This window comes from Varanus komodoensis, unplaced genomic scaffold (assembly GCF_004798865.1).
Source record: "Varanus komodoensis strain SLA01 unplaced genomic scaffold, ASM479886v1 scaffold22, whole genome shotgun sequence".
In the NCBI taxonomy this organism is placed as follows: Eukaryota; Metazoa; Chordata; class Lepidosauria; order Squamata; family Varanidae; genus Varanus; species Varanus komodoensis.
The window spans coordinates 6,354,911-6,381,137 of record NW_025335606.1 but is presented as its reverse complement, the minus strand read 5'-3'; the positions used below and the strand labels follow the sequence as shown (position 1 = coordinate 6,381,137).

Here is a 26,227-nt window from a genome sequence, read left to right as displayed (position 1 = left end):
ACTTTAGAAATTACAGTAATGTAAGCATTAAGTACTTATGCAAAAGAACCTGATTTAAAAATGAAATTAAACGGATGATACAGCTTGGAAACTAAAACACTAGAAAATGTTTTATATCAGTTGAAAATCTGTTATGACCAGGTAATTTCCAAGTATTCATATTTATTTCATAATTTCCTCAATATGCAAAGTTGCCTGTAAACTGCCTTTGTAAAGAATCTGAACAGGGAAGAGTAACATTAGAAAGTTTCCATATCTTACTCTGCTATTTCCCAACCTCTGCTTTACATTTCTGAATATAAAATCGAGAATTTATGTCTTCAGCACCATACAACTATCAGTAATTACTGAAATAATAGTCTGCTGTTTTTGTTGCTTGAGCTAATGTGCATTCTCTCAATATGCTCGTCTCTTAATTGGTTGCCACTTTGGCACAGAGATGCTCAGGGCAGGCTGGCAAGAGTGCCCTTTTCTATTTCTACAGTGGAGGTGGAGCAGTTTCTAGTATATCAAGGCAGAATGGTGTGAGAGCCGTACTACTTGGGGTCCCGTTCTGGTGATAAGAGAGAAGTTGCCTGCGGGTGAACTGCCCCAGGAACTTCAGCTATTGTGCAGTATAGAAATGCAATAAATATGCGTAGAAGACACATGAGAACGGTCTGCAGTGAGCACAGACATTGCTTGACTGTTACATCAAGCCAGATGAATGTCCTTGCTCTCTGTACGGTTGCACAGAAGTCTGTGCCTGTGTAGATCAGCATTTCAGGAACTTCTGGAGTTCAGAGGTAGACCCTGACCCTGCTCTTAGCTCCTGTCAGTTACTGCCTTTTTTTTCTTCTTCTTCATTGCCTCCCTTCAGTGTGGTCATGCATTCTGCAGGGATTCTGATGACAATCTTGGCTTGCACTGCTTGGGTCTTCTAAGCCAGTAGCCTCAGGATTGGACTTCAGGCTACCTGATTCACTGGGTATATTCATTTCCCTGTAGCCAAAGCCTCAGTTTCTTTGAATTTTGCTCCCATATACCCAGACTGGCATCCATGCTATGAGGGTAACGCTCCAGACACATCTGATACCTTATTTGTCATCCAGCTAGCAGTGCCCTAGCTAAGCATCCTGACCAATTGTGGTTGCTTCATGTTTTAGACAACCAAATATAATTTAAAGGGAGTTGACCAGTATTTTTATAATACGTCAGGGAACGTTGAGATTCTCTTCCAACTTTTAATTGCTTTTTTTGTGGGCTGGTTATTCTTGAGTAGCCACCATTTTCAGTGAGGAAGGTAAGTTTATATAATGCATTCAATGACTGAGGCTTTTTTGTTGGTGGCACATTTTTATTTATTATCTGTATGTTTTCTATTATGAGTGACCTCTTATATTGCTTCCCCTCAATGTTCATTTTTAATGCTTAGATCTTAACTTTCAGTCACCACCCCTTGGAGTCAAACTCATCTTACCATATCAGATTTTCAAAGTGATCAGCACACTGTTGGCCTTTTTATATCACTTGGGAGTTAAGGACTCTCTGATGATTTAAAGCCAGAATTTACTCAAAATTTCAAGTAGATTCTGGTTTGTGTTGTACTAATCTGACTTTTGTTAATGGCCCTGACAGCCTCGGCTATTGGGTGGTATAAAAATGAACAAAGAAATAGTAACTTTTCAGTTTTCCATAATCTCACAGAAGATTATATGTATATGGTTCTAGAGCAGAGCGTTTAAAAAGAGAACTCTACTGAATGTGTTGCAAAGATCTGTCCTTGGTGTGCCTACCCATGTTGGTGTATTAATACGTGAAGACCTGACTGTATATGGATTTCTTTTCCAAGGATTACTGTTTTCTGAGGATCATGGCAGAAGAAAACCCTGCCTCTGCCACTCAGATTTCTTTTTCCTCTCTGAGTAGTGGAAAGAAGAGATTGTGGAAACCATTTGAAGCAGAGCAGGTAGTTCGAGGCTTCTCACAGAGTGCACATACAGACTCTCCACACCCTCTCTCTATTATTTATGAAATTACATATTTGATCTGCCTTCACTGAACGTACCTTCACTGAACGTAATCTTCTCAAAATTCACCCTGCTTTTTCCTTTTAGGAAGCAGCATGTCTGACTCAAGGTCCTGGTATAAATAGCTTTACAAGAGACACTTGGTGAATACTTGGAAAACATGAACACTGGGCTAAGTTGTGGTTTTGGCAATGAATTAGTATTACTTGAATGTTAAATTCCTAGTAATGTGGCATCAGAGTAGCAAAAACATAGGGATTTCTGGTATCATGGAGCCTGTGCTAAACTTTCTGTTCAATGCACCAAGGAAGGATGGATGGGCTTCCTGTAAACTGTTACTAGCTCAATAGGAAGAGTTGGTCAACCTTAACAGGTACTAATGTTCAGCACCTTTCCTCTGTGGCGACTGCATCTACACCAAACACGAAGCAATGTTTTAAGTATGCAAACTTCTTCCAAAGGAAAGAAATGGTTTTTCAGGCTTGAGCTACTCTAGAGACTGTTTTCAGAAGTGTCCTTGTGGTTTGGGTATATGAGGCTTCCCAGAAAGCAAACTTAATGAAATTCAGAATATTAATGAAACACAGGAATAAAATGTAACAGACTCATTTTATTTCCAGGGGCCTCGCTGTAGTCGGAGCCTGCTGCCTCACAGTATTTTAAGGGTCTAACCCAGCAGTGCAAGCTACAGACAGACGCGTTTGTAGCCTCCAAAGCTCTGTTTTGTGACTCTTGTTAGAATCTGGTGCATTTCAGATTTTGAAAAGGTCAATTTTTGCTTGCCCTTATTGTTAGGCTGCAGCGCAAGGGTCCAGGAAAATGAAGAATCCTATGTTGATAACCAAGCTAGAAAGCTGTATGAAAGTTGTCTGCCTTTACTCCATACTTTTAAAGACTACAAACGACTGACATACTCAGATGCATTAGCATTAAGTACACACGGTTTGGCTAGAAATTCTCTGGATGTATTTGCAAAGCTGTTCAAGGGCAATGTTAATAGAAGGACTTGTTGACCCGTCTTTATTTGACACCTACTGGATTGAGGGAAACTCAACAATATCTTATTTATGCTACCGAACATGTAAAGTGGCTGGCTGGCTGACTCTATTGGCTCATATTATGTAGCCAGCTAGGAACAGGTATTGTTACCTGAGGTGAGGCACACCAAGTAGATAATTAAAACTTTCAGACCCCCGGTAAGTATTGGCAAGTAAATTGAGAGCTAATGGCACTCTTTGCGAAGGACATTACAAAGGTTTGTTTAGCTCAGGGTGCAGTACAGATGCATCAAAGTCACTCTTGCTTAATGGGCCAAATCTCAGATGCTGGCAGCTGTAAACCCAAAGCACAGAGGCCACCTGCTGAAGAATGCAAAACACATGCAGAGTCAGCAGTGGGCGTTGTTCTGTATAGTTCACAGAATAAGTTTTCTGCTGCAGGTATAAATTCAGTTGGTTGTGCCACTATTCCCGAGCCTGATGACTTCAGGAGCTGACATTGGGTTGGCAGCTTGAAGGAAAATATTTGTGTGAATGCATGGCATTTCCTGTAAATTAAGCTGAGCTGCTTGATTCTTACTGCATTTCAATTTGTATTTGTGTACTTGTCAACAGCAAATGTTGGATATCTCTTTTCTCAAAAATGATGGGCGAGAGTCAAGAAAATAGAAAGGTTTCCCTTCTACAGGAAACACAGCATACATATTCAAACTAATAATTGTTTTGCATCACTGTTTCTGAATGCTGTTTTAAGAACCTGTTGACATCTAATGTGACATGGCTGTAATCTGTGACTTTCTGTATGCTTGCAAAAATATTCCCTAAAAGATAGATGCTGTTGTATACTGCCAGATTGAGGAGGTTTTGCCTGTTTTAAGGTATATTACAAATATTCTGATTGCTTAAATCTAGCCAACTTGTTCACCTTTTTGGAAACATCATTTTACCTTGAATCACATGTTCCATTTTATTGGCCTCCTTCATATAGAAAATATAGCATTGGATATTTGTGGTCTTTAAAAAAGCAGTATCTTCTATGTGAAAGGAAGTTTTCTGTACATTTCCCCCATGTCTTTACATCATGGTAGTTTGAATAACCATGCTTCCATATTCACATCAACTTTTTTGTTTTTGTTTTTCAATTTATACACAGCACTTGCTCTGAAATTTGGGGACTGAGTACACCAAATACGATAGATCAGTGGGATACAACAGGCCTATACAGCTTCTCTGAACAAACCAGGTGAATATTCTGCCCTGTGTCTCGTTGTAGAGATCTTGTGGGAGGGTTTGGCTTTCAAGGGTCTTGTCTAGTGGAAATGCTTCCTAGTCAGCAAAGCATTTAAAAACTGATTCTGCCTTAAGTGTTTTCAGCTGATGTTTTGACCGATGACATTCTAATTTGGGGCAAAAAAGACAAACTTCTCTCTGGATTAGTGTAGTGCTGTCTGAAAAGGAAATACATGGTTTGGTATTTGTTAACAAGATTGGGACACTTCAGCTCTCTTATGAAGTGTGTTTAAAATAGTTTGCACACTGTTTTTTTTTTGAACAGGTATGTGCATTCAAAGACTTAGGAAAAAATCATCTAGGTTTTTGATGGTTTTTTTTTTCATGTCACCCTTTACTTGCATTGTGTGCTGAAGCTTCGTCTTTCCCATCCCATGAGTCATAAACCCATCTGCATTTGTGTAGGCCTAGGCAGTCTATCTTAAAACTAGCAAAACTTTTCAACTGGTAGCAGCAAGGGATGCAAGAATTCAATCTGATCATGAAACCACAAGCAAGTGCGATGTGTGTCTGATGCAAGCTTCATGTTGTTAGCTGATGTGAATTGCTTGGATATCTGACTGCTATAACCTTACGTGCAGTCGTGTATGACAGATGTACTTAATAATATCTGTTTTAGCATAGTAATAGTATTAACAATGTACTGGTTACTTAGTTCTTTAGCAGTCTCTAGAGCTCCCTGCAACACAGGGGTTCCTTAATTCAAGTGCCAGTAATAGAGTGAGTGTGTGTGCGCGTGTGTGTGTGTGTGTGAGAGAGAGAGAGCGCACACAAGTGCACGTGTCAATGATTCCACCTCTTACGTAAGAACAAGAAGTGAAGAACTTAAATGTCTGCTGTAGCTCGCTTTGGGCATGGGTGAGAGAGAAGAGGGTTGCTGTCAGTGTCATGGCTCTGACTATCTCAGCTTATATGCTGCTTGTAAAACTCTTCTGAATATTTTGGAATATGTTTCTTCCCCTTAGGTCTCTTGATGGCCGCCTGCAAGTATCTCACCGTAAAGGATTACCACATGTTATTTACTGCCGCTTGTGGCGCTGGCCCGACCTTCACAGTCACCATGAACTTAAGGCAATTGAAAACTGTGAATATGCTTTTAATCTTAAAAAGGATGAAGTATGCGTAAACCCATACCATTACCAGAGAGTGGAAACTCCAGGTAGGAAGATGGCAAGCTGCTTTTGGCACAAAGGCCTTGGCTGCACAGGCTTTTTTTCTGTTAAACTGCTTTCTAATCATACTTAGTGTGTGCAAAGTTAAAGTAAAAAGGGGTTCATATTATGCTTTTATTTCTAACAACCTGAGTGGGAATTGAATCCAAATTTTAATTTTTACAATAGTGCATAAATGTTGTGGTAATTAATCAAAATGTTAATGATGTGTAAATGTTGAAATGTATGTTATATTGGATACATGTGTTCGGAGCCCTAATTGCAAACTGTTGCAAACATTTCTGTCAACTAGCTCAGCAATGCATCGCTTTCAATTAATCGTTGTTTGTTCCACTGCAGAGACTCTGGTGGTCACAGTATTTTCAGCACAAAGAAATAAAACACGCAGTATATGCATGGGTAGAGACTCTCCCCTTCTCCAGTGCTGGCCGTGAAGCCAGCCAGTGCCCTCATCCTTCCTGTGGTAGCTCTGGGGCAAAGATTTCACAGACCAAGGGCAGCTCCTTAGAGTGCACCTACATGGGATGTTTTTCCACCTTTGATGGTTTCCAACAGTTTTATTTATAAGTCATGTTGAAAAAGTCTTGTTAGGTTTTGGATATATATTTTTTTATCCTGCTGTTCATACAAGGAGCCCAGCGGGGTGATTATGCTTGCTTTTAAGATGGAGTATATCGGGAGAAGGTGAGCAGCTTCATGGCCAAGAGGGGATTGGACCCTGGGCCTGCCTGGTCCCAATCAGAAAACATCTCTTCTGTTGAATAAGATGAAAAACATCTCTGAGAGATCTGAGCTCAGATCTAACCCTTAAAAACCACCTTGGCCAAACCCTGGCTTCAGGCATAAACTTTTTCTCACCAGGTGGTTCTGGGGAAAACCCATGCATACTTTGGCAAGCTCCTCAGATGAAGGGTCTGTGATGGCCCTTCGTAGGAAATGTTAAGAATACCTAGGGGATGAAGAGCTTGAAAAAATAATACCAAGCCCGAAACATTCTACCCGTATTCATCTTGCTTGGTTTCTAGGCTAGATTCGGGTATGATCTGAGTAGACATATGGGGGATTGCACTGTTAGTCCCATAGGTAAGATTGCTACCATTTGAAGAGAATGCAAAACCTATGTTTTCCAGGCTTTACAGACCTATCTAGTGCTGGAAGCCCTAATATTTTGGGATGTTTTTTTCTCCCAGTTCTGCCTCCTGTCCTGGTGCCACGGCATACTGAGATTCTGACCGAACTTCCACCACTTGATGACTATACTCATTCCATTCCCGAAAACACTAACTTTCCAGCAGGAATTGAACCACAGAGCAATTACATACCAGGTATTAATGTAAACGCAGAGTTTATTATAAATACCACTGGCCTATGTGAAGAATTGAGGCTAGCGGTGTCCGTCCTGCCCAAGAAAAGCAAGCGGCACGGGAAGTAAGGTCTAGCACCCCAAGACTTGGATTGCTTCACAGCAGTCATGAGTGACCCACTAAAAGCTGCTTCTTCCATCAACGACTCTTATCTTCATTGATAAGCATGTACTACATTCTGCCTGTCACTTGTACTTTTCTTGTGTCTGAGTCAAGCTGGTCTTACTGCTTTTGCAGATTGTACAACCTTATTACAAAGCCTTGGCCCAGCATAGCTGCCTCTGGGCCTGTTAAGATCTGCAGAGACTCTTTGCTGTGAGTTGTCAGAGCCCAGGCCCTCTTTGACTGTGGCACCGGCAAGCTGCAATTCACTGCATGTAGACAGTCATCTCCAGCCTTTGCTGAAGGCCTGTAAAACAAATGTTGCATCATTGCCCAGGCCTTTTATCAGCATAGTTTGAAATGTGCCTTTAACCTTAATTAATTGCGGTTTGTTTCTGTAGTTTGATTTGGTTGTATGATACTTAGTTTTATGGCTCATAGTTCTAGTTCGTTTGCTTATGTTTTATGTTCAGGCCACCTAGAGAGTGTTTTGGCAGATAGATAGGGTCTAAGCCATGGAAAAAAATCCACGTGGATGCCTTTTTCTTAACATCCACAGATCTTTTTAGAGGCTGTCATGCCCTTAAAGTCCTACAAAATGAACTTCAGGAACTCTCTTTATCAGTTCCCAGGCTTCATGTTTATTTAAATTGTGGGGGTTGCTTTACTTTAACCCTGAGAAGTTTTCTAGTGCCACATGAATTCATTGGTTAAATAGCTGGTATTTTGCTTGGCTTCAGAGTGGAGCAGAAGCAGCCTTCTAGAGAGCGACTGGTTGTAGTGTAGTCCCATTTGCCTGCGAAGCCAGAGCTTCTCAGTAAACACTTCTAGAAACCTGTCCCTCCGCAGTGTACAGGTTATCTAGTTCATGGACTGTGACAGGTATGGGAGGAAAGGGAACGGAAACTGAGGTATGGGTAGGTCTTTTTCTGGTTTCTACTTTCCTCAAGGACAGCGACATAAGGAGAATCACTGTATTTTGTAAAGGTGCCGTGCATGTGCTCCTCCTTTTGTAAGCATATATAAAACGTGAATGCTGTATTGTTCACTGGCATGTAATGGTGAACCCCATGTTTTAATCACACATGAACTGTACTTTGCTCCTGATAGAAACTCCACCTCCCGGCTATATCAGTGAAGATGGAGAAACAAGTGACCAGCAGTTAAACCAAAGCATGGATACAGGTAACAATTGTAATTTTTGCTGTATGCTCACTTCCAGGACTTCTAGAATGTGGAGAAATTTAATTTGTCCAAATGACTTTCCCTTTGTCCTGCCAAAGATTTAATGTATTTATTGGAAATATTTTAATACCATGTTTCCGTACTTCAGGGCAGTTCACAAATTTAAAACATTACCGTAACAAAAACTAATTGTATCTTAACAATCAGGCCATAATTTAAAAATAACTATGAAGCAAAACCTGGACAAGCAAAGCGGCACTATCTTATATAAAGCTATTGCTAAATTTCCTGAGAAATAAAAACATCTTGCCTCCGTTCTAGAAATAGAAAGGAGACAAAGCCGTATGAGCGAATGTTGGAGGAGCTGGATGCATTGATTGTTGAGAACAGACAAATTGGAAGCAGTATAAACTCCCTGAAACATTTGAAGGGCTGTCAGGTAGATAATGGTGTGGAGCTGCTGTCTTTTCATCATGGATGTTATTTCTGTTATCAAAGGCACTTGTCCTACTAAGCTCAAGTGCTATGCAGGAAGTCCTGGAGCAGTATGGGTACAGCTCTTAATCGCTGCGTGTTAAAGGCAAGTACCAGTATGTAGAGCTTAGAATGAAAACAAATTTCCAGCCAACATAGTTCTTGGAAAATCAATCAGCCATGTTCCTATTCCTGATGCTGATTGGAGGATGAGCAGCAGCATTTTGTGCTAGCTACAGCTTATGCATAGTCTTCAAGAATGGTCCCACAGTGAGCATGTTGTGGCAGGTAGTTCCAGAGGTTATGGAAACATGGATCAGTGAGGCAGGATCCCTCCTCTCTTAATAGGGATCAGTGCATTCAATAAAAGGCCCCAGCTACTGTTGACAGTTGTTTCAGAATGCCTTCCAGGTCCTGGCCCTGCTTAGATGGGAAAACAGCAGTAATTCCAGCTATTCAGGCCTCTCCAAATTTCTTCCAGAGCACTGAGATTACTGCTGGCCAAGATCATTCCCTCTTCCCACAGGACATTTTCTTTCGGTCTCAAGGTATGCTCAGAGAGTCAGGAGTGTACCTTAAGCAGCATCCAGAGCTGAGCCCTGCATTAAATGGGTTGTGCTACTGAGGCGGCAGTTTTCTGTGCTTGGCTCCTGCTTACCCTTGGGGACAGTAACTCATACCTTAGAGGGAGCAACTGTATCCCCAGGGCAAGGAGGTGCTGCTGCTGTAGCCCAGTTCAGATACAGAAACACAGCGCCATTAGAGTTGATACCCTGTCTTGTTAACAAATGGGGAGAGTAGGGGGAGAATGCCACCTCTGTTTGCCTTGTTCAGACACAGCAATGAACTGGTCCATGCCAAGCCAGTAGTGGAAGCTTTATATTTCCTCCATTCCACACACAAACCCTAGACTTGTGCCGGTTCACACTCCTAATGGTTATTTGTTGTGTCTGAACTCAGTCTTAGTGTCTCCAAGTAACTGAATCTGAACCAAAGCCTCTTGTTAGTTAAAAGTATGAATATCTTTAACAAAATTATTCTCCATGAATAAAAATTGATTGTGGGATAAATATCTTGCACACACAAATCAATTGAAACACCAAAATCAAAGAATAGCAAGCAGCAAACCAGTTACATCAATTAATGCAAGGCAGTGGGTAAATTTGCCTGATACAGGAACCCTTCCTGTGAATAAACAATATAGGGTGGGTTGTTCGTGTAGCAGCCTGTACGTGCACCCAACATTTGGACTCGCCCTGCATGGCTGTTGTCCCTGTTCTTCCCTGTGGTCTCTGTTAATCTCACATATGTGCTGCCAGAGTTGCTTCTTCTAAGCAGGGGTCAATCTGTAAAGGGGCCACATGAGCTTATCCAGGTTTGAAATCCTCTGGGTAATGAATGGTACACAAACTTGGTGATAAATGCCCATGAATAGGTTCTGCATTAAATGTCATGGAAAAGCAAGACCTGGAATGTGATAGAGGCATGGATGCAAGAGCTATGGGAGCAACTTTGAGGGGTTTTTTTTCTTTGTGAGATAGTGAGGGACAGTTTAGCAGCCTCTTCGGTAGTGTTAGGTGTATCCCCACCCATTGTTTGCCACTCCTGATAAGGGAAGGATTTAAATGGCTAACTAGATCAAATTGTCAGAGGATATTGGGTACTTCTGTTCCCATCATTGATGTCAAGTTTGCTGCTTTTGCCCTTCTTCCTCCTAGACTGAGAAACCTGGGGATTTCTCATTCTTGATGATAGTGAAATATATGCTGTGCATGGGACATGACATTCCCCTCAATGTTTAAGATGCTAACATCTGAAGCAGTCAAAGCAAAATTTGGCTCACTTTCCAAAGCAGACTGACACAGTTGGACATAAGCCATACTGAAATACCTTCTGGGCAAATCCTAGCACACACATTAGTAGAAACTGACTCCAGGTTCTCCAGATTACTACTGTACAGCATCCAAATGTAATGGTATCATGTGGAGAAACACGGCCCCCTTCAAACTGCCTGATTCACTGGTGAGCTTTGTTGAAGTAACTTTCTCAATTCTCTGCAGGGTCCCCGGCCGAGCTGTCTCCTAGTACACTCTCTCCTGTTAATCACAGCTTAGGTAAGCTACAAATGCTGTTTTTCTTTACTGAATCTGGGACTCTTTCTTGCTGTGGAAACAAGCTCCTGTTTAGGAAGGAGAACTTTTTATCCAGGAAGAAGGATTTCTTTTGGTTGGTGCTTCTGTTCAGGCACCAGTCAGATCTGTTTCCAGTGGCTAATTCTTCCTACTTTAGCTATCAATGCTAATTTAGAAGCCCAGATGTTCAAACTCTGAAAATCGCGGCCTCCTCCAACATGTGAGGAACTTACAAAGAGAAAGAGGGGGATCCTGCCGTAGGTAAAACATTCCATTGTGAGCATCTGCTTTATTCTTATGTTTTGCTTTGTGTGATTTTGAGAAGAGTTGTGTTTTTATGCGGTGCTCTTTCAGTACTCTCAGAATACCAATGCTGGAGTAATATTTTAGCCATAGATCTTTGTAGTGATCCAAATGCTTCTGATAGAAGAGGACAACAAGGCTATTTGTACTGTAGGTAGATGGTAGTAGAACAGGATGCCCCAGAAGTTGGCAGAGGTACAGTGAATGCACATTCAGAAAATTGAGACACCTCTTTTACAGTTTAATTACTATCTTCTGCTTTAAGAAAAACCCAGAAGATGCTGCTTCTGGGGTGACTTTATAACTTTAGGAGAAAGCAGCTTGGGACTATAAAAGGCAAAATCCTAAAAAATTTTGTTCTGGCTGGAACTTTCCCTCAAGGGGTTGCAATCCACATACAAATGGCTTTCAGCCATCAGCAAGCAGAGGTATTTATATTTTAATTCTTGCTCAGTCTATGCACCTTGAGAAAATCTGCATAACAATAGCATGCCCACTGGCTTTATCTCTACATAACAATGCATTGGCCTACTAACTTAAAAAAAAGCATGACTTTCCCTTGATGGATTTTCATTCTGTTTTTTGGAGGTTTTAGCATAGATTCTTAGCTTTAAAATGAGGCCTTGTTTTGTGCCTTTTATTTGGGGTCCCGTTGTCAGCCCACGCAGCCATTCTTATGTTTCTTCTGGAGCAGTGTTTTAGACCAGGAACATTGTGACAGTGTTATAAAAGAATGAGTTGGTAGAACTTCTCATTTGTAAATTACACTTCAGAATATGTACCTGGGGTATTAAAGTCACCCCACAATGCCAGATGAAATTTACCTATACAGAATAACTTGTGAGCACGATCTTACAATACTGAAATAATACATAACATTTACACAGTGGTTTCTGAGTTGTGAAACAGGTTTGCATTCATTCTTGGTAATATTACACGGTTTTTAAGGTAGTTATGTATTCATACCTGGATTGCAGACATAGCACTGGAGCCGTTGGGCTTGTGGATGAGTTGAAACTTGAATTGTGGCACTCTGGCTCATAGCTCATGTCTTAGCCACTCTCTGACTTATCAGAGACAAAGAATTTCTCCTCCTCCTTCCCACACTACAGTGAGGCTGTAAAAGCCCCCACTGATGCCAGTGGAAACTTCCTAAAGTTTCTCTGCAGTGTTGGTGGGGGCCTTTGCAAGTATATTGCTAGAAAGGTAAGGACTAGCCTTCTATCAAAGCTTCTGTATCCCATGAAAAATAACCCCTTATTTTCTGCAGTCAGGTTTTCAGAAGCTTCATTGCAGTGGTGAAAAGGGCATGCTAGCCTCAATCCACCTCCGTTCTTAGGCTGAAAAACATCAGCTGTCATGGCACTGCACCTCTGTGACTGCAGTGTTTGGATTGTGGAGTGGTCAGCCAGTAATGCGGCCCTCTGTGTTGCCTAGACAGGTCCATAAATTTTTTTCAATCCCGCTGCTGCTGAACCAGTAATTGGGGTCCTTCAGCGTCTTGCATTCATGCTTTGTATGGGTTGGTTCTGTGTTTAATAAAAATGGGCCCTTTAAACACGAGTCTGTTACTATATTAAGAGTAATTAAAATACTAGTGGCACAGTGTGGAGCAGTCATGGGATGAACTTGTAGAGGTGGCTGAACAAAGTGTCATGAAAATTGTCTGCATGAAGCAGTCAGATAATCTGAGTATTCTGGGCAGGACTGTATCTTCAGTTCTTTTCCACTGTGTTGAGGTTTAAGTATACGTATAACATGCTAGCATGAATAATTATTTCTCTCTTCCCTTCAGACTTGCAGCCTGTTACCTATTCAGAGCCAGCATTCTGGTGTTCAATAGCATATTATGAACTAAATCAGAGAGTGGGAGAAACTTTCCATGCCTCGCAGCCTTCACTCACTGTAGACGGCTTTACGGATCCATCAAACTCTGAAAGATTCTGCCTAGGTTTGCTCTCCAACGTTAATAGAAATGCCACTGTGGAAATGACGAGACGGCACATAGGTAGCGCTTTCTTGCCATATGCTTGGTTGTTTCTTGTGATCTCAAGCACTGTCAATTCACATTGACAGTGCTTGAGATCACTGCATCTTTGTTTTTGAAAAAAGGTCCTGTTGGTGGCTAGCCTTGCAAATCAAACATGTAAAAAATAACCCATTAAAACAAAATCAACTCGGCATCAACATAACAGATGCCAACCAGAAGAGTACCAACATATCTAAATAATAGAAATGAAAAACCCTTTTGTCTAAGATCATTTTCATATGGCATGTGTGTTAAGATCCTGTAAATTGTTAGCTGTTTCTTCCCCCCACAGGAAGGGGAGTGCGCCTGTATTACATTGGTGGGGAAGTTTTCGCTGAGTGCCTAAGCGATAGTGCAATCTTTGTTCAGAGCCCCAATTGTAATCAGAGATATGGCTGGCATCCTGCAACTGTGTGCAAAATTCCACCAGGTAAGATATGGATAGCCAACAAAAACATTTCAGAGTATTAAAATGTTTTAGAAAAAAATCCAGTAAGGGGTGGGTAGGTGGGGTTTAAATCATTTCAATATGTTTAGCACAAGTAACTTTCCACAGTAGTGATGAAGGCCTAGACCTTATCGACAAATTGTAAGTGAACTAATCTGAGTCCAAATAGTTTCTGACCAGGAGTTTTTCAAGAACTCCAGTGTGGCTTGAAGATGATCTGGCAGACACTTCCCAAAAGACTTTTCATCAAGTGCCTCACTTTTGAGTAAAGCTGGCAGGCGTGGCATAAGGGGAAGAATCCTCTTAAGAATTGGTAACAGGTTGAGGAACAGAAAACAGAGTAGGAATAAATGTTTTCCCAGTGGAGGGATGTAAAGCGTGCCCACTCCCCCAAAAAGTTCTCCGCTGTGACTGGTGTTTTTTCACATGTTCAAACTATCTTAAGGTAGTGGATGGGAGTGAAGTGGCTAAATTGGCTAACAACACCAAATTAGGGTAGTTAAAAAGGATTTTTCCAGCATAGCACCCCAAATACTTTGGCCACCTAATGAGAAGGAAGGACTCCCTGGAGAAGAGCCTGATGCTGGGAACGATTGGTGGCAAAAGAAGGGGCCGGCAGAGGATGAGGTGGCTGGATGGAGTTACTGGGGCAGTTGGTGTGAGTTTAGGTGGACTCCAGGGGATGGTGGAGGACAGGAAGGCCCGGAGGAGTGTTGTCCATGGGGTCGCGATGGGTCAGACACGACTTCGCGACTAACAACAGCAACAAAAAACCCCCCAACTTTGGAATTCAGTCCTGCTCCAGGTCTGGTTGTCACCTACATTTTTGGCTTTTAGCTGCCAGATAAATACTTATTTAACAGTTATTTTAATAGGTGAGTCTTTATATATTAATTATACTGCCAATGGGACATGATTGTAAATTAGAGATATTTAGTAATTTTAATGGTTTAATGGTTCTATCCTTGGGTTTGTTTTTTTTCCCATAGAATTCTGCTTTCTCTTATTTTATCTAATTCTGTTAATTTATTCATGATATTAGTAATAATAATGATAGGTCTTTGTAATTTAAAGTTATATTGTGCTTGTATTATTTATTTTGTTGGATTTTAACATGTTGTAATCTGCCCAGAGAGCCTGTGATTAGCGGACAGGCATATACATTGAATAAATAAAGACTGTAAAGAACTCCAAAAGGATTGGTTCAAACTGGAGAAGGAGTATTAAAACGGAAAATGCTGTTCCTTCCCTTTCTCAGTTATTAAGCAATGTAAGCCAGTAGAATGGTGGACACGCTGGGGCAAGGGATCGTAACTTCATGCATACCTTGAAGGGGGTGACTGGCCAAGAAAATATACTGAGGTTGCGGTGGGCAGCTCATGGAAGACCTTCCCTTGTGTGTCTGCTGTGAAAAAGGCAAATTCCATGTTGGGGGCAATTGCTAATGCTGCAGTGCCCTTACCCAAATCTGTGGTGCGGTCTCCATGCTGTAGTGCTGCGAATGCCATGATGCCACGAATGGGCAATCAGAATGATCATGGGGCTGCAGCTGCTCTGAAGAAGGGTTATAAAACTGTGGGTTTTTCGTGTAATCACAGAACCAGTGTGGTGTAATGGGTAAGAGCATGAAACTGGGATTCCCATGATCCTGGGTTCTAGTCCTTGACTTCTGTAACGCACTTTATGTGGGGCTTCCCTTGAAGACGGTCCGGATACTTCACTTGGTTCAAAATAGAGCTGCCAGGTTGCTGACGGGGACAGGACATTATGTTCACATGACTCCAGTCCTCCGTCAGCTTCACTGGCTTCCCATTGAAGTCCGGGCCCAATTCAAGGTGTTGGTGATGACCTATAAAGCCCTAAACGGCTTGGGTCCTGGCTACCTGAAGGAGCACTTACATCCATATATGCGCAGTCGCCCCCTGAGATCGGCAGGAGAGGCCCTTCTCCGGGAACCCTCCATGAAAGAAATTAGGAGGGTAGGTACTCGGAGGAGGGCTTTCTCTGCGGTGGCGCCCAATCTATGGAATATGCTTCCCAGAGAGGTCTGCCTGGCGCCATTGTTATTTGTTTTTCGGCACCAGGTGAAGACCTTTTTATTTAAACGTCATTTTAATTGTTAACAATATTTACTTATTTATCTGGCCAGGGCGACTTCTTTTCTTTTCCTTTTCCTTTATAACTTTTCTTTTATAACTTCTTTTATATCGTTTATATTTTTTATTTATTTTATATTATTAACTTTAATTTTATATTGTTATTTTTGTATTGTATTGTATTTTATTGTGTTGTAAGCCGCCCTGAGGCTTCGGCAAGGGGCGGCATAGAAATGTTCTAATAATAATAATAATAAATAATAATAGTCCCCACTCAGCTAGTGGAGCTAACTGGGTGACTTTGGGCCAGTCACAGACTCTCAGCCCAGACTCTCAGTAAAGGTATAAAAGGATGGGTGGTGTGGAAAAATGGACAGGAGAAACTAGTGAAGCTAACTGGTGGGAGACTTGGTGTAGGCACAAGGAAACACTTCACACATACTGCATAGTTCCCCCATGGAACTGGGTGCCACACAATGTAGTAACATTGCAAGCCGTCCAGAGACAATTGGTATAGGATGGGGTAAAACGATCATTCATTCATTCATAGATAGATAGATGGGATAAAGCATTCATTCATTCATTCATTCATTCATTCATTCATTCATTCATTCATTCATAGATAGATCGATCTCGTTGGCCACTTGGAGCTTTAAAGGGAGATAGGACAAATTCCTGGAGGCTCTGTTAGTAGCTACTGGCTACAGAGACTATGCATTTCCTTCGCCATTGGAGGCAGCATGTCTGGTGTACCAGTGGCGGGAAGCATGAGCATGCTGTTGCACTTCCGTTTTTTACTGTTGCGCACTTCCCATGGGCATCTGGTTGAACAGTGGGCAACCAAAGGAATAAGTAGGCTGGCGGTCTGACTCAGTGGAGCTCTTCTTACTTCATCAATCCTTTAACCGTTTTTCTTTGTATAGGCTGTAACCTGAAGATCTTTAATAACCAGGAGTTTGCTGCTCTTTTGGCTCAATCTGTGAATCAGGGCTTTGAAGCAGTGTATCAGCTGACTCGAATGTGTACCATACGGATGAGTTTTGTTAAAGGATGGGGAGCTGAGTACAGGTACAGAGCCTTTCTTCCTTCCTTGCTTGTCGAATTACCCTGTGTCAGAGCCATACTGAAGGCAGGCCAGGATTCTGCAGTGAGAAGAGCAATGATAGCAGATGAGCTTTCCAGTAACTACTGCAGAGAACTCTGGACTGTATTACTGGGTAGTGAGAGACTTGGTTTATGTGGGGGCTTAGTGAGATGGGTGGGCTTGTCACAACCCTACACAAATGGAGAGCAGGCTGTGTTCTAAGGCACAGTGCCCTCTTTAATTTAACTTGACTCAGTAGCACCCTGTCCTCTGGATAAGAAGAAGGTAGCTGCTAACTTGCAAGCTCGTTCTCAAGCACTTTGATGCTATGCTAGGGTTCCCCTGCCCTGGCTTATGTCGTATACCCTTGAAACATGAGTCAATTGATAGTTGGAAAAACTGAGGCTGAAAACAGTACAGAGCACATTTAATTTTATCCGTTGATCAACTGCTGCAAGTGAACAAAGTATTTTCAACTTTCCCTCGCACTGAGCCCTCTCCAGAAGCAGAAAATATGCCGTCATTACGGACACAGTAATTTCTCTTTCTTACATTCGGATAGGTTGAAAGTTCAGCTTGAGTATCCTATTCAGGTAATGACAAGGCCAAGGTGCTTGGTAGCGGGGAAAATGGATGTGGAGGTTTTGCTTCTTGGTGGATTTGTGTGATAAGACAAATAGACCTCAAATCACACTGAATGTGTGGCAATATTGAACTGAACAGGCAGCTTTTTGACATGGCACTTGACACAAACCAGGCCATGTTTAATGCTATTTTTGGAGTTGGAAAGGATTACTTCTTTTGCTTCATCCTTGTGTTACCAATGCTGTCAGATTTGCATAATTGGCTTATCTTGCAACAAAGTTTAAATTCAGTCAGATTTTGAAGGCTTTGACTTCTGATCTTAGAAAGCAAAAGATTTAATTTGTAAAGTTATAGCTGGTTTGAGAGGATCCTGCCTTTGTGAAGAGAATAAAGTTGGACAACCTCTTTCAGTCCTTGCTGCTTACATACTGCTTCCAAAAGTAGGAAGACATACAGAGCGAATGTGTCAAAGTGACAGTGTTTTCTCCTTCAAAAAAGTTGGTTGGGTGCCTGTGCTCCATGAACAGGTGCCACCTGTGAACTGCTGCTGTATGTCAAACAAAAGGCAACCAAAGGATGGGAAAAGGCACCTGTTGAAATGGAACTTGCTGACAGGCCAACTTTTAGAGGGTGGGCAATGAGAAACTGGCTGGCCACCTTCTGAAGTCTTCTCAAAGTGGCCCTGTAAGTGGTCTAGTTGCTGAGCAGGGATGTCATTCTTCGGCCTGTGTACTGATTTTACAGTGTGTTTCCTCCTCTTCTTTCCCCCTTTTCTAGGCGGCAAACAGTAACAAGCACTCCTTGTTGGATTGAGCTTCACCTGAATGGGCCTCTACAGTGGCTTGATAAAGTATTGACTCAAATGGGCTCTCCATCAGTACGCTGTTCCAGCATGTCGTAAAGCTGCTTCTCATTACTGGTGGGCTTAAAATAGGAAGTCCAGGCAACAGACTTAAATCTAACAACTCGTCTGTCGTAGTAACTCGTGTGTGGTCTCCATGAACTGTTTCCTATCCAAAAAGTTCTGAGAGAGAGAGAGAGAGAGAGAGAGAGAGAGAGAAAGCACTTGAGGGTCTCGTCAGTTTTAAAGCACCTTGTGGATTTTGTTTCCTATACTCTGATAACTAGATGAAACGTTAGTGTATAGAAAAGCCTTCTTTTGAAGGAGGGAGGGACAATTTAAAGACTTTAATGGTGTCTTTATTGGGTATATATAAACTGAGTGTCCTAAAGGTTTACCAATAACATGGATGGTTTTAATGTATCTTGGACTCCCCCTCCCCCCAATATGACACCGTTCTGCTGTCCTGAGTTTTCCCATTGTTAGATACTTGGAGCTCTTTTGATCTAGGCAGCCATCTCATAAAAAGCCCAAGTTCTTGCTTCTCCATATTTTTTATATTTTTATATATAAATATATATGCAGGCTTTCCGCTGCCCTATAACAGACTTTTATTACAGAAAAGCTTCCCCCTCGATACACATTCCTTGTGTACTAGCTGCCTCCTTAAACCTCTCTTTGGAAAGGGAACATTTCTTGTTTCCTCTCTTGAAATCTTGGCCCTTGATTGTGCTTTAATGAACCCTAAATATCCAATGTAAATTTGGATCTCTTTCTCCCCACACCCTCCACTTCCAAATCATGTTTAAGAAAAATTCCTCTGTTGCCTGTCCAGGGCGATGCACCTGTTGCTGGCAGTGGGTGCTGTGACACCTTTTTGTCTGAAAACACGGGCGAGCACTCTTGAAAGATGCACTGATGGGTCAGTGCACCTGCAACATTACCTGGTTTCTTCACCACGGTCAAGAGGTGAGGAACAGGCTGGTGACCATGCATCGCAGTCTCCTTGAGTGCCTCCTAGGCCTGCATTTCTTCCCGGACTGTGGTTAAGCAGTACTGTGGTGCCAACGTTCATTGTGGATCATGGTTTCTTCTTCACCTTCTCTTTCAAGCAGGATTTGAAAGCATTAAGGTAGCCCTCATCGTGGCTAACATTGCTACGATGGGGCTGTAGTCAGTGGGATACATCCAGTGCTAGTCTAACTTGAGCCCCAGTCACTTCATTGGCTTTAAGTGAGACTAACATTGGTTGCAAGCCATGGTAATGCTTAACCTGTGGTCCAGGAGACAGGAAGGATTCACACCTGTTTCAGCCTCTCTTAAGCGTCTGCACTAGCTCTCTGTCCCCAAAGCCACAAATGTTAATGCTAACTCTGCAGCCTCATGCATCTGTCACAGAAGTAGCCTTTTTTAGGAGCAGTTTCTGAATCTTGCCCCCCCTCCCCCAGATGTGTGTTACAGCTCCGTCATTGCCTTTGCATAGAATTTTGGTTTGCACATAACGATCACCTAGAGTATGGGTTGAATCATGGATTTTTGTCACTTGCAGAACCTGCACTGTGTATCAACAACTGGGTTGTTAACTGTTAAGAACCTGGGAAGAGTACGATGGCTTGTTGTCAGGTTGTGAGCTCTAGGCTATTCGTGGTTACAACCCATAGTTGAAGTATAGTGTGGGGTTCATGTGTAATGACCACTCGCAATTCAGAAAGAAATTGGACAGCATAGAAATAAAATAAGTAAGTAAAATAAATAAAACTATAGACCATACTTTGGGTTGCCATTATATGCAGACTAGGTCAGAGTGCATTCAAAGAAGTACCCCTGTGTTTTTTCATAAAGAAAAGGAGCAACAGCCGCAAGGCGGTGATGCTTCTTGTGTGTCCTGAAGCCATCCACAATAAGAACTTTCGGCAGGGATGGGTATGTGGAACGCGAAAGCGTGGCTGAACTCAAGGCAAGTTCCCACTTCCCTGTCCCGGTCCCTTTTCTGGTCCTCCATCTTCCACCACTGCTCTAGCAGGACTCCCGGTATGCCACACAGCAATTGGACTTGGATTTAAAAAGAAGAGAATGGGGTGAAGAATATGTTAGTTCCTTGGAAGATTTAAAAGGGGATAGTAATGCTCCACAAGTTAGCCTGGCAGTCCTGAAAGTGTTCCCCTCCCTTGCCACACAGTGGAATGAACTTCCAGAAGGGTTTGAATGTAAAGTGTGGCGAAGCTGTAAGTCTTTCAGGGTGGTCAGATCAAAGCAATATGGCTTAATCTAGGAGGATCCATTATGGAAGGAATGGACCTTGCAGAAGCATTTGTTTCTGCAGCCTCCCTGGGCTCGGTGTTGCTCGAGGTGTGTGATCAGCAAAAGGAAGACTCCATAGTACATGTTATTGTGAACCCTTGGACACTATTTCTGGACCTTGCTTTAAACAATACTTTGAACTATATTCTACAAATAAGTTGGGTTGGGTAAGGGTTGGGAAACTGTATAGAAGGGTTCTTCTGACTTGAAAAGTATACATCTTACTAACAATCTTGTGATCTAGCTGTCTGTCATTCTCGTTGTTGTGGCAGTAGCAGGATTGCCTTTTGTCTGTTTTCTTTTCCTTCTCCTCCCCTCACCCCAGACCGTTTGTTTGCACTAGTGCTGTACTTTGTAAGTACACCTAGCAGCAACTTCAGCTTTGAGAACAAATGTGGCCAGTGTTAAGCTTTGTAATCAGCTGACTGAATGGATGATAGCAGTGGATATATTTATGCCATAATAAATAGGGCATAGGAGCAATACCAAAAACCAAGCCTGGGGGTGGGGCGGGGCATCAGAATGGACCAGGCAGTTTAAAAGAATTGGCAATTACCAATTTGTGTAGTTTTACCAGTAGACTAATGTATTGGTAGAACTCGTGAACCTAAGAGATAAGCTTTCATGCGTGTTGCATTTGCCTAATATGTGAATACACTAATAAAAGTTTTAATTCTCACCACTTTGTTTGATTGGTTAAAGCTGTAACACTCCATGTAGCAGGTCTTGCTTGGATCTAGTGGGTTGGGTGACTAGGAGGCAGAAAGAACCCCCCCCCCCAGAGCCCGCATGACAACGCTTTCTTTGAACCTGGAGGATTTTGAATATGACAGTGCTGAGTAGATCTGTGCTTCGGCCATTCATATTTGTTGATCACTTTCTGTCTGCAAGGGAAAGACGAGGTGCATCCACCTTCTAACCATGCAGTAAAAGAACTTGATGTGCTGCTGTTGCCCTGTCCTGAAGCAGTCTAAGCATTTCTGTGCAGTTTCTACTGCGAAATGGAATTCCTTCTGTTTATGGAAGGGAAATGAAGCCTTTAGCCCAAACTGTTAGCTTGAAAGCAAGCTGGTTAACCCAGAGGCAGGGCAGCTGTGTCTACATGGGCACTTTTCGTTTGCCCAGTCGGCCCTTGCCCCACTCTGATGACGCTCCTGCTCGCTGGAATGCACTTGCGCTTCCTCGTTGGCAAAGATGGCACAGCCTACAAAAAACGGAGCAGGCCATGCTGGACCAGGCTAGAGGGCTTTGCACTTCTGCCAGTCACTCGCTAAAGTGGGTAGATCTGCTTGGCTGTGTCTTTTCAGGGCGGCTTTAGAGAAGCCAGCACACGGGTAGCCTGCTTGGGACGCAGTAGCTGTTTTTACGAAATTAGCGCGATCTGTGTTCAGAGGTGATTTTTATTTCCACTCGCTGTAAGGGGCGTTTTCTAATGCTGTGGTCATTATCTTTATGCATTTGTCAGAAAGTTTACATTGCATTACAATTTCTTCCAGTATCTGTCCTGAAGCATCCTATTTACCTGTCACTTTTGTTCCAAGACCTTGTTCTCCTGCTGTAAACCGCTCCAGTTTGTTGAACTGTCAGTGATAAACAAACACAGAGGGGTTTTTTAAAGTTTGCAAAATGTGTACAGGCAGGACAAAACTGTCCAAAGGGAGGGTGTGGAAAAGATGCAAATCTAGAAAAGTCCTTTGCTGACATCTCTTGTTCCTTTGGGTGACAAATGGCATTGATCTGCGACTACTAAAATCATAGCTGATGGAGCTGTATTTAAAACCATTGTTAAACCATTATAAAAAACTGGTTTCAAAAGCAAGAGCAGTTTCTGAATGGAATTTCCAGTAGTCAAACTGCATGGCTGTAAAGTTCTTTGACTTTGTCAAGTGTGCTTGTATGTATTGCTGAAACACTCAAAATGCTTTCCTGCAAACAGGATTGCCTAATGGAACTACCTTTACACGTGTTTGTGTTAGAATGGTTGTTGTGCCACATCTTGCGTTTGTAAACTTGAGTGCTGAGAGAATGGTGTCAAAAACCTGTTCTATGCATCAGGGGTTTTTGTTTTTTTTTTTTAAAGACTACTCTGTTGGGTAGCTTGAGTTGACGGACCAGTCTTCATCCAGATTCGTACAGGAAAGTACTTCTGGGGCAAAAGATGGGAGAAAAACCACCACCAAGTACAAGATGAATTCCCCAGTGGAAGAATGGACCAGGCAACCATGAAGTAATAAAGCGTCATGTGCAGAGACCTTTCCCATGAACCGTGGCATTGCGTGTATGTCCACGGAGGCATGAGACTTCCAGTTTTGCCTGTCCCTTCATGTCCCCAGCCATGCTACGTCTGTCCCCTCCTGCTTCAGCTCAGGTGATGGTTGCCATGTCGGTTGCTATGTTCCAGTTCTGGAGCACTCCTCCGATAAGATCTCCTGGTGCCTACATTATCCTCTTCAGGGACAGGCGAGCTCCCTTGAACCTCCCCAGTAGCGCAGTGTGAATCCTGCTGAGGGTTTCATGCTGTCCCTATGATTTTATGACTTCAGCTTGTTCCATATTTTGTATTTAAAATGTAATTGCTTTGTTCTTTTGAGGGGGGGATATAATTAATTAGTTGGCATAAATGACACGGCAAGTCCCTGTGTCCTTAAGGTATGAAAAAGGCAGCACTTGTGAATTTAGGGGCCAAACCAGATGTGATGGGTATAGCCACACGCCTGCCTATTCCTATATGGAATTTAATTTCAGAAAAAATAATTTCGGCCTAAATTTAATTTCAGAAATAACAAAATTTGGACGAAGAGCAGAACTTCCAAACCTTGTATTGCCTTCCAGTTTTTCCCCTCTTCAGCTCAAATCTTAGAAGAAAAGTAACAATGGGGGCTTAGGTAAGGTAGGGTTTTGTGCCTTAAAGTACGTTTGATTTATTTAGTAAAGCATCCCACCCTTTAAAGCCAAGAATGCTCTTAGGATGGTTTACAAAAAAATCACAAGACAGTCCTTGCCTACAGTCTTGCATCCTAACAGAAATGACACACCAGAGAAAAGGGGAGGAGGTGGAAAAGCATGTTCAGGCACGAGTTCTTCAACTGGAATAGAAACTATTTAGGGAACTTCATGGGAGGGCTGCTCTTACGTGACAGCTGAGCAGGGAGTTAGCACTGGAATAGCCCAGGTCCTGTCCCTCAGCTCGGCAGCCTCACTTACCGTGTGTGTTGTACACAAGCAGGGCAGATGCATGGCTGTAGGAGTTGGGCCGCCCCTGGACCATCATCTTTTGGTCCTGAGCTCCTGAAAGGGCTTGAAAACGTGTGAGTTAGAAATGCCCGGAAGTCTGTGTGAACGCTTCACTGTAGCAGCACCATGCAAGACTTTAGGAAATGACTGGCAGATCTATCAGATATTAGCTCTCTTCTCTGCTTCGGTTCCAACAGTTCTGGCCTCTCTTTAGTCTGCCATGTTTGCCCAGTTCCAGCCTGGCACCACTGAAGCCAGGCTTGAGCCATACCAGCTGCTTTTGATTTCTTTCTTTTCCCAACCCTCCCCCGCTCATTGTTATTTCGTATACTTACTGTACTTTGCATCAAGTGCTCATTGAATAGAGGGGGTGATACAAAAATATTCTAAATAACGAGCACAGATCAGATCACCTAATCCCCATAAGACTACCTGACTGCTGAGCTTGTCAGGGGATAACCGCCTGTTGGTACCTAGATTTGAAGCTTCAGTCTATCATGGCTCAAGATACGGCCTTCAAGTATTGCAATACCCACTCCCTAGAACTCCCAACCCTTCTGGTTTTTGGTATCTTCCAAAAAATACCCTTTTCAGCAGGCATTCCCAGGGTGATGATCTTGTACTCCATAAGAAGCGTTGTTTTTGCACATGCCATAGATGTGAATTTTTGCAAGCCCTTCATTCCTAAATAAAACAGCTGGGTACTCATCAGATGCCTCTTTTTAAACTTAAAGGGCTGTTTGGCAGATCTGTGCTGGTTCAGATAACATTGCTAGCCATACTCCAGCATCCCCTTCCAGAAAGTTAGAAACTGCAAGATAATGGACACCTGCACTCTGTTCAAGACGTAAACATGTTGGGATTCCCACAGCCAGAATGTGGCAGTTTATTGTTTTGCAACGCATGCCAACAGCAGGCAGCAGTTCCTTCCAGTGAGCCCAAGGACAAGCTTCTTGGGACTTCCTGCAGCACTAAGCCGTCTCGTCTTAAGAGACATGGAAAGGTGAGGTGCATGTGGAGCCTCTTTGGGGAGGTACTTAACCTGGGTCCAGGGGTTCCTCACCTGTGCAGCAGAACGGGGGAGGAAATGCAGGCCTGACCACCACTGCCCACCCCTCAAGGGCTCCAAAATGCGTTCATCCCTTGGGCAGAAAGAGGTGCAGCCTTTTGTAGAGTGTTCATATCTGGTAGCTGGATTCTGTAGGGGATCAGGGAAAAATAAAGGAGAAGCATTCCTTTAGCATAGATGAGCAAATCAAGTCATTCCATTAATTTATTTAAAACTCACCTTTCCATATGAGTCTTTCCAAGATGGTTGGGTAGAGAGATTGGAAAATGGAACTCATCCATTCCACCCAAGAGTGTTCTGAGTTTCTAATTAGCTCCAGGCTCTTGGCTGTTCTTGTTGTTCCATGTGTTGGCTTTCAATCAGTTTTATTTTTAAATCGGCTTACTTGACGCCAATTACACTCAAAATAATATATATGCAAATTTGCCTGCACTGATCCTGTTGGCAGGGCTCCTTTGTAGCAAGAGCACCATGGCCTTATGTGTGCAGCTTGCTTCGAAATGTTGATCTAGCTGCCTCCCCGAACTACAGAAAAAGCTGGCTTTAGCAGAGCCAGGACTGACTAATCTTAAGAATGTGGTGTACACAGAGGAGCCTGCCCTGGGTTTCTGGGTGAGTTGCCACCCTTGCCTGCAAGCAGCCAATTTTGCTGCTTGTTTGACTTGGGAACAATTGCATGAACGAATCAGTTGATGGGAAGCTTCATGCTGAGTCAGACTCTGGGTCCATGTTACCCTAGTATTCTTGACCCAGGCTGGCAGGAGTGGCTCTTCAGCGGGGAAAGTTGGGATCGAGCTGGAGCTCGAAAGGACCTGTGTGCAAGGCAGCAGATGCTGTGCCGCTGAGCCCCAACTGTGGCAGCCGCACGACTTGGTTGGAGGCACAAATTGAAAAGTCGAGGGGAAACAGAGCATCCTGCAGAGGGATCAGAGGCAGAGCTACTGAAGGCTTTAAAGGATCCTGCCCTCCAAGGAGCACCTATTTGCAGAAAGGGACCTTGGGTGGGCAGAGGAGGGAATTTCAGAAAAAGCTGCAGCAGCAGGAGATGAAGCTCGTGTGGGAAAAATGCCAGCTAAGATGCAATGGATCATGAGGTCCAGTACCTTTATTTCAGCATGGGCAGATGATACCTCAGGGATTCCACTCTCCAGCCCTATTGGAGCATCCAGCAGCCGCCTCTGTGTGGGATATTGACTGATCGTGGTGTGGGGCACCTGCTTTGTCTTTGGAAGTTCCCAGTAAATGGAATAGGTAGCATCAGGCGATCCAGAAAATAACTCCTGGATCTTGGGGGGATTTTGTTAGTCCCAGTTGCCATTTCTGGGCTAGATGGACAAGCAGCTTGCAGTCTGAAGTAACCTCTTTTGTATGGGGACCTTAATTTTTCATGCCCTTGCCCTTTCTATGGCACGCACATAGAACTAAGTGTCTTCCAGTGTTCATGGGTGTGGAACCAAGCACAACACTCATGCTTGAGAGAGCTGTTTGCTGGCTTGGGGTAACCCCAATGT

General features: G+C 42.9%; 1 protein-coding gene across 5 annotated transcripts in view; it reads left to right on the top strand.

Annotated features, from left to right (window-relative positions):
* SMAD2 (SMAD family member 2) overlaps nucleotides 1–21,092 on the top strand; it is a 60,770-nt gene extending 39,678 nt beyond the window's left edge. For 3 of the 5 annotated variants that reach the window (XM_044431119.1, XM_044431118.1, XM_044431120.1), the window contains 9 exons: nucleotides 4,161–4,250; nucleotides 5,263–5,456; nucleotides 6,660–6,794; nucleotides 8,046–8,120; nucleotides 10,655–10,708; nucleotides 12,825–13,037; nucleotides 13,351–13,488; nucleotides 16,526–16,670; nucleotides 18,049–21,092. In XM_044431119.1, coding sequence (XP_044287054.1) covers nucleotides 4,161–4,250; nucleotides 5,263–5,456; nucleotides 6,660–6,794; nucleotides 8,046–8,120; nucleotides 10,655–10,708; nucleotides 12,825–13,037; nucleotides 13,351–13,488; nucleotides 16,526–16,670; nucleotides 18,049–18,172 — 1,168 coding nt within the window. In that variant the 3' untranslated portion in view covers nucleotides 18,173–21,092. Of the gene's footprint in view, nucleotides 1–4,160; nucleotides 4,251–5,262; nucleotides 5,457–6,659; nucleotides 6,795–8,045; nucleotides 8,121–8,151; nucleotides 9,143–10,654; nucleotides 10,709–12,824; nucleotides 13,038–13,350; nucleotides 13,489–16,525; nucleotides 16,671–18,048 lie in introns of those variants that run through there. The other 2 variants (XM_044431122.1, XM_044431123.1) reach the window with 2 other exon arrangements.
* The last annotated feature ends 5,135 nt before the right edge of the window (nucleotides 21,093–26,227 follow it).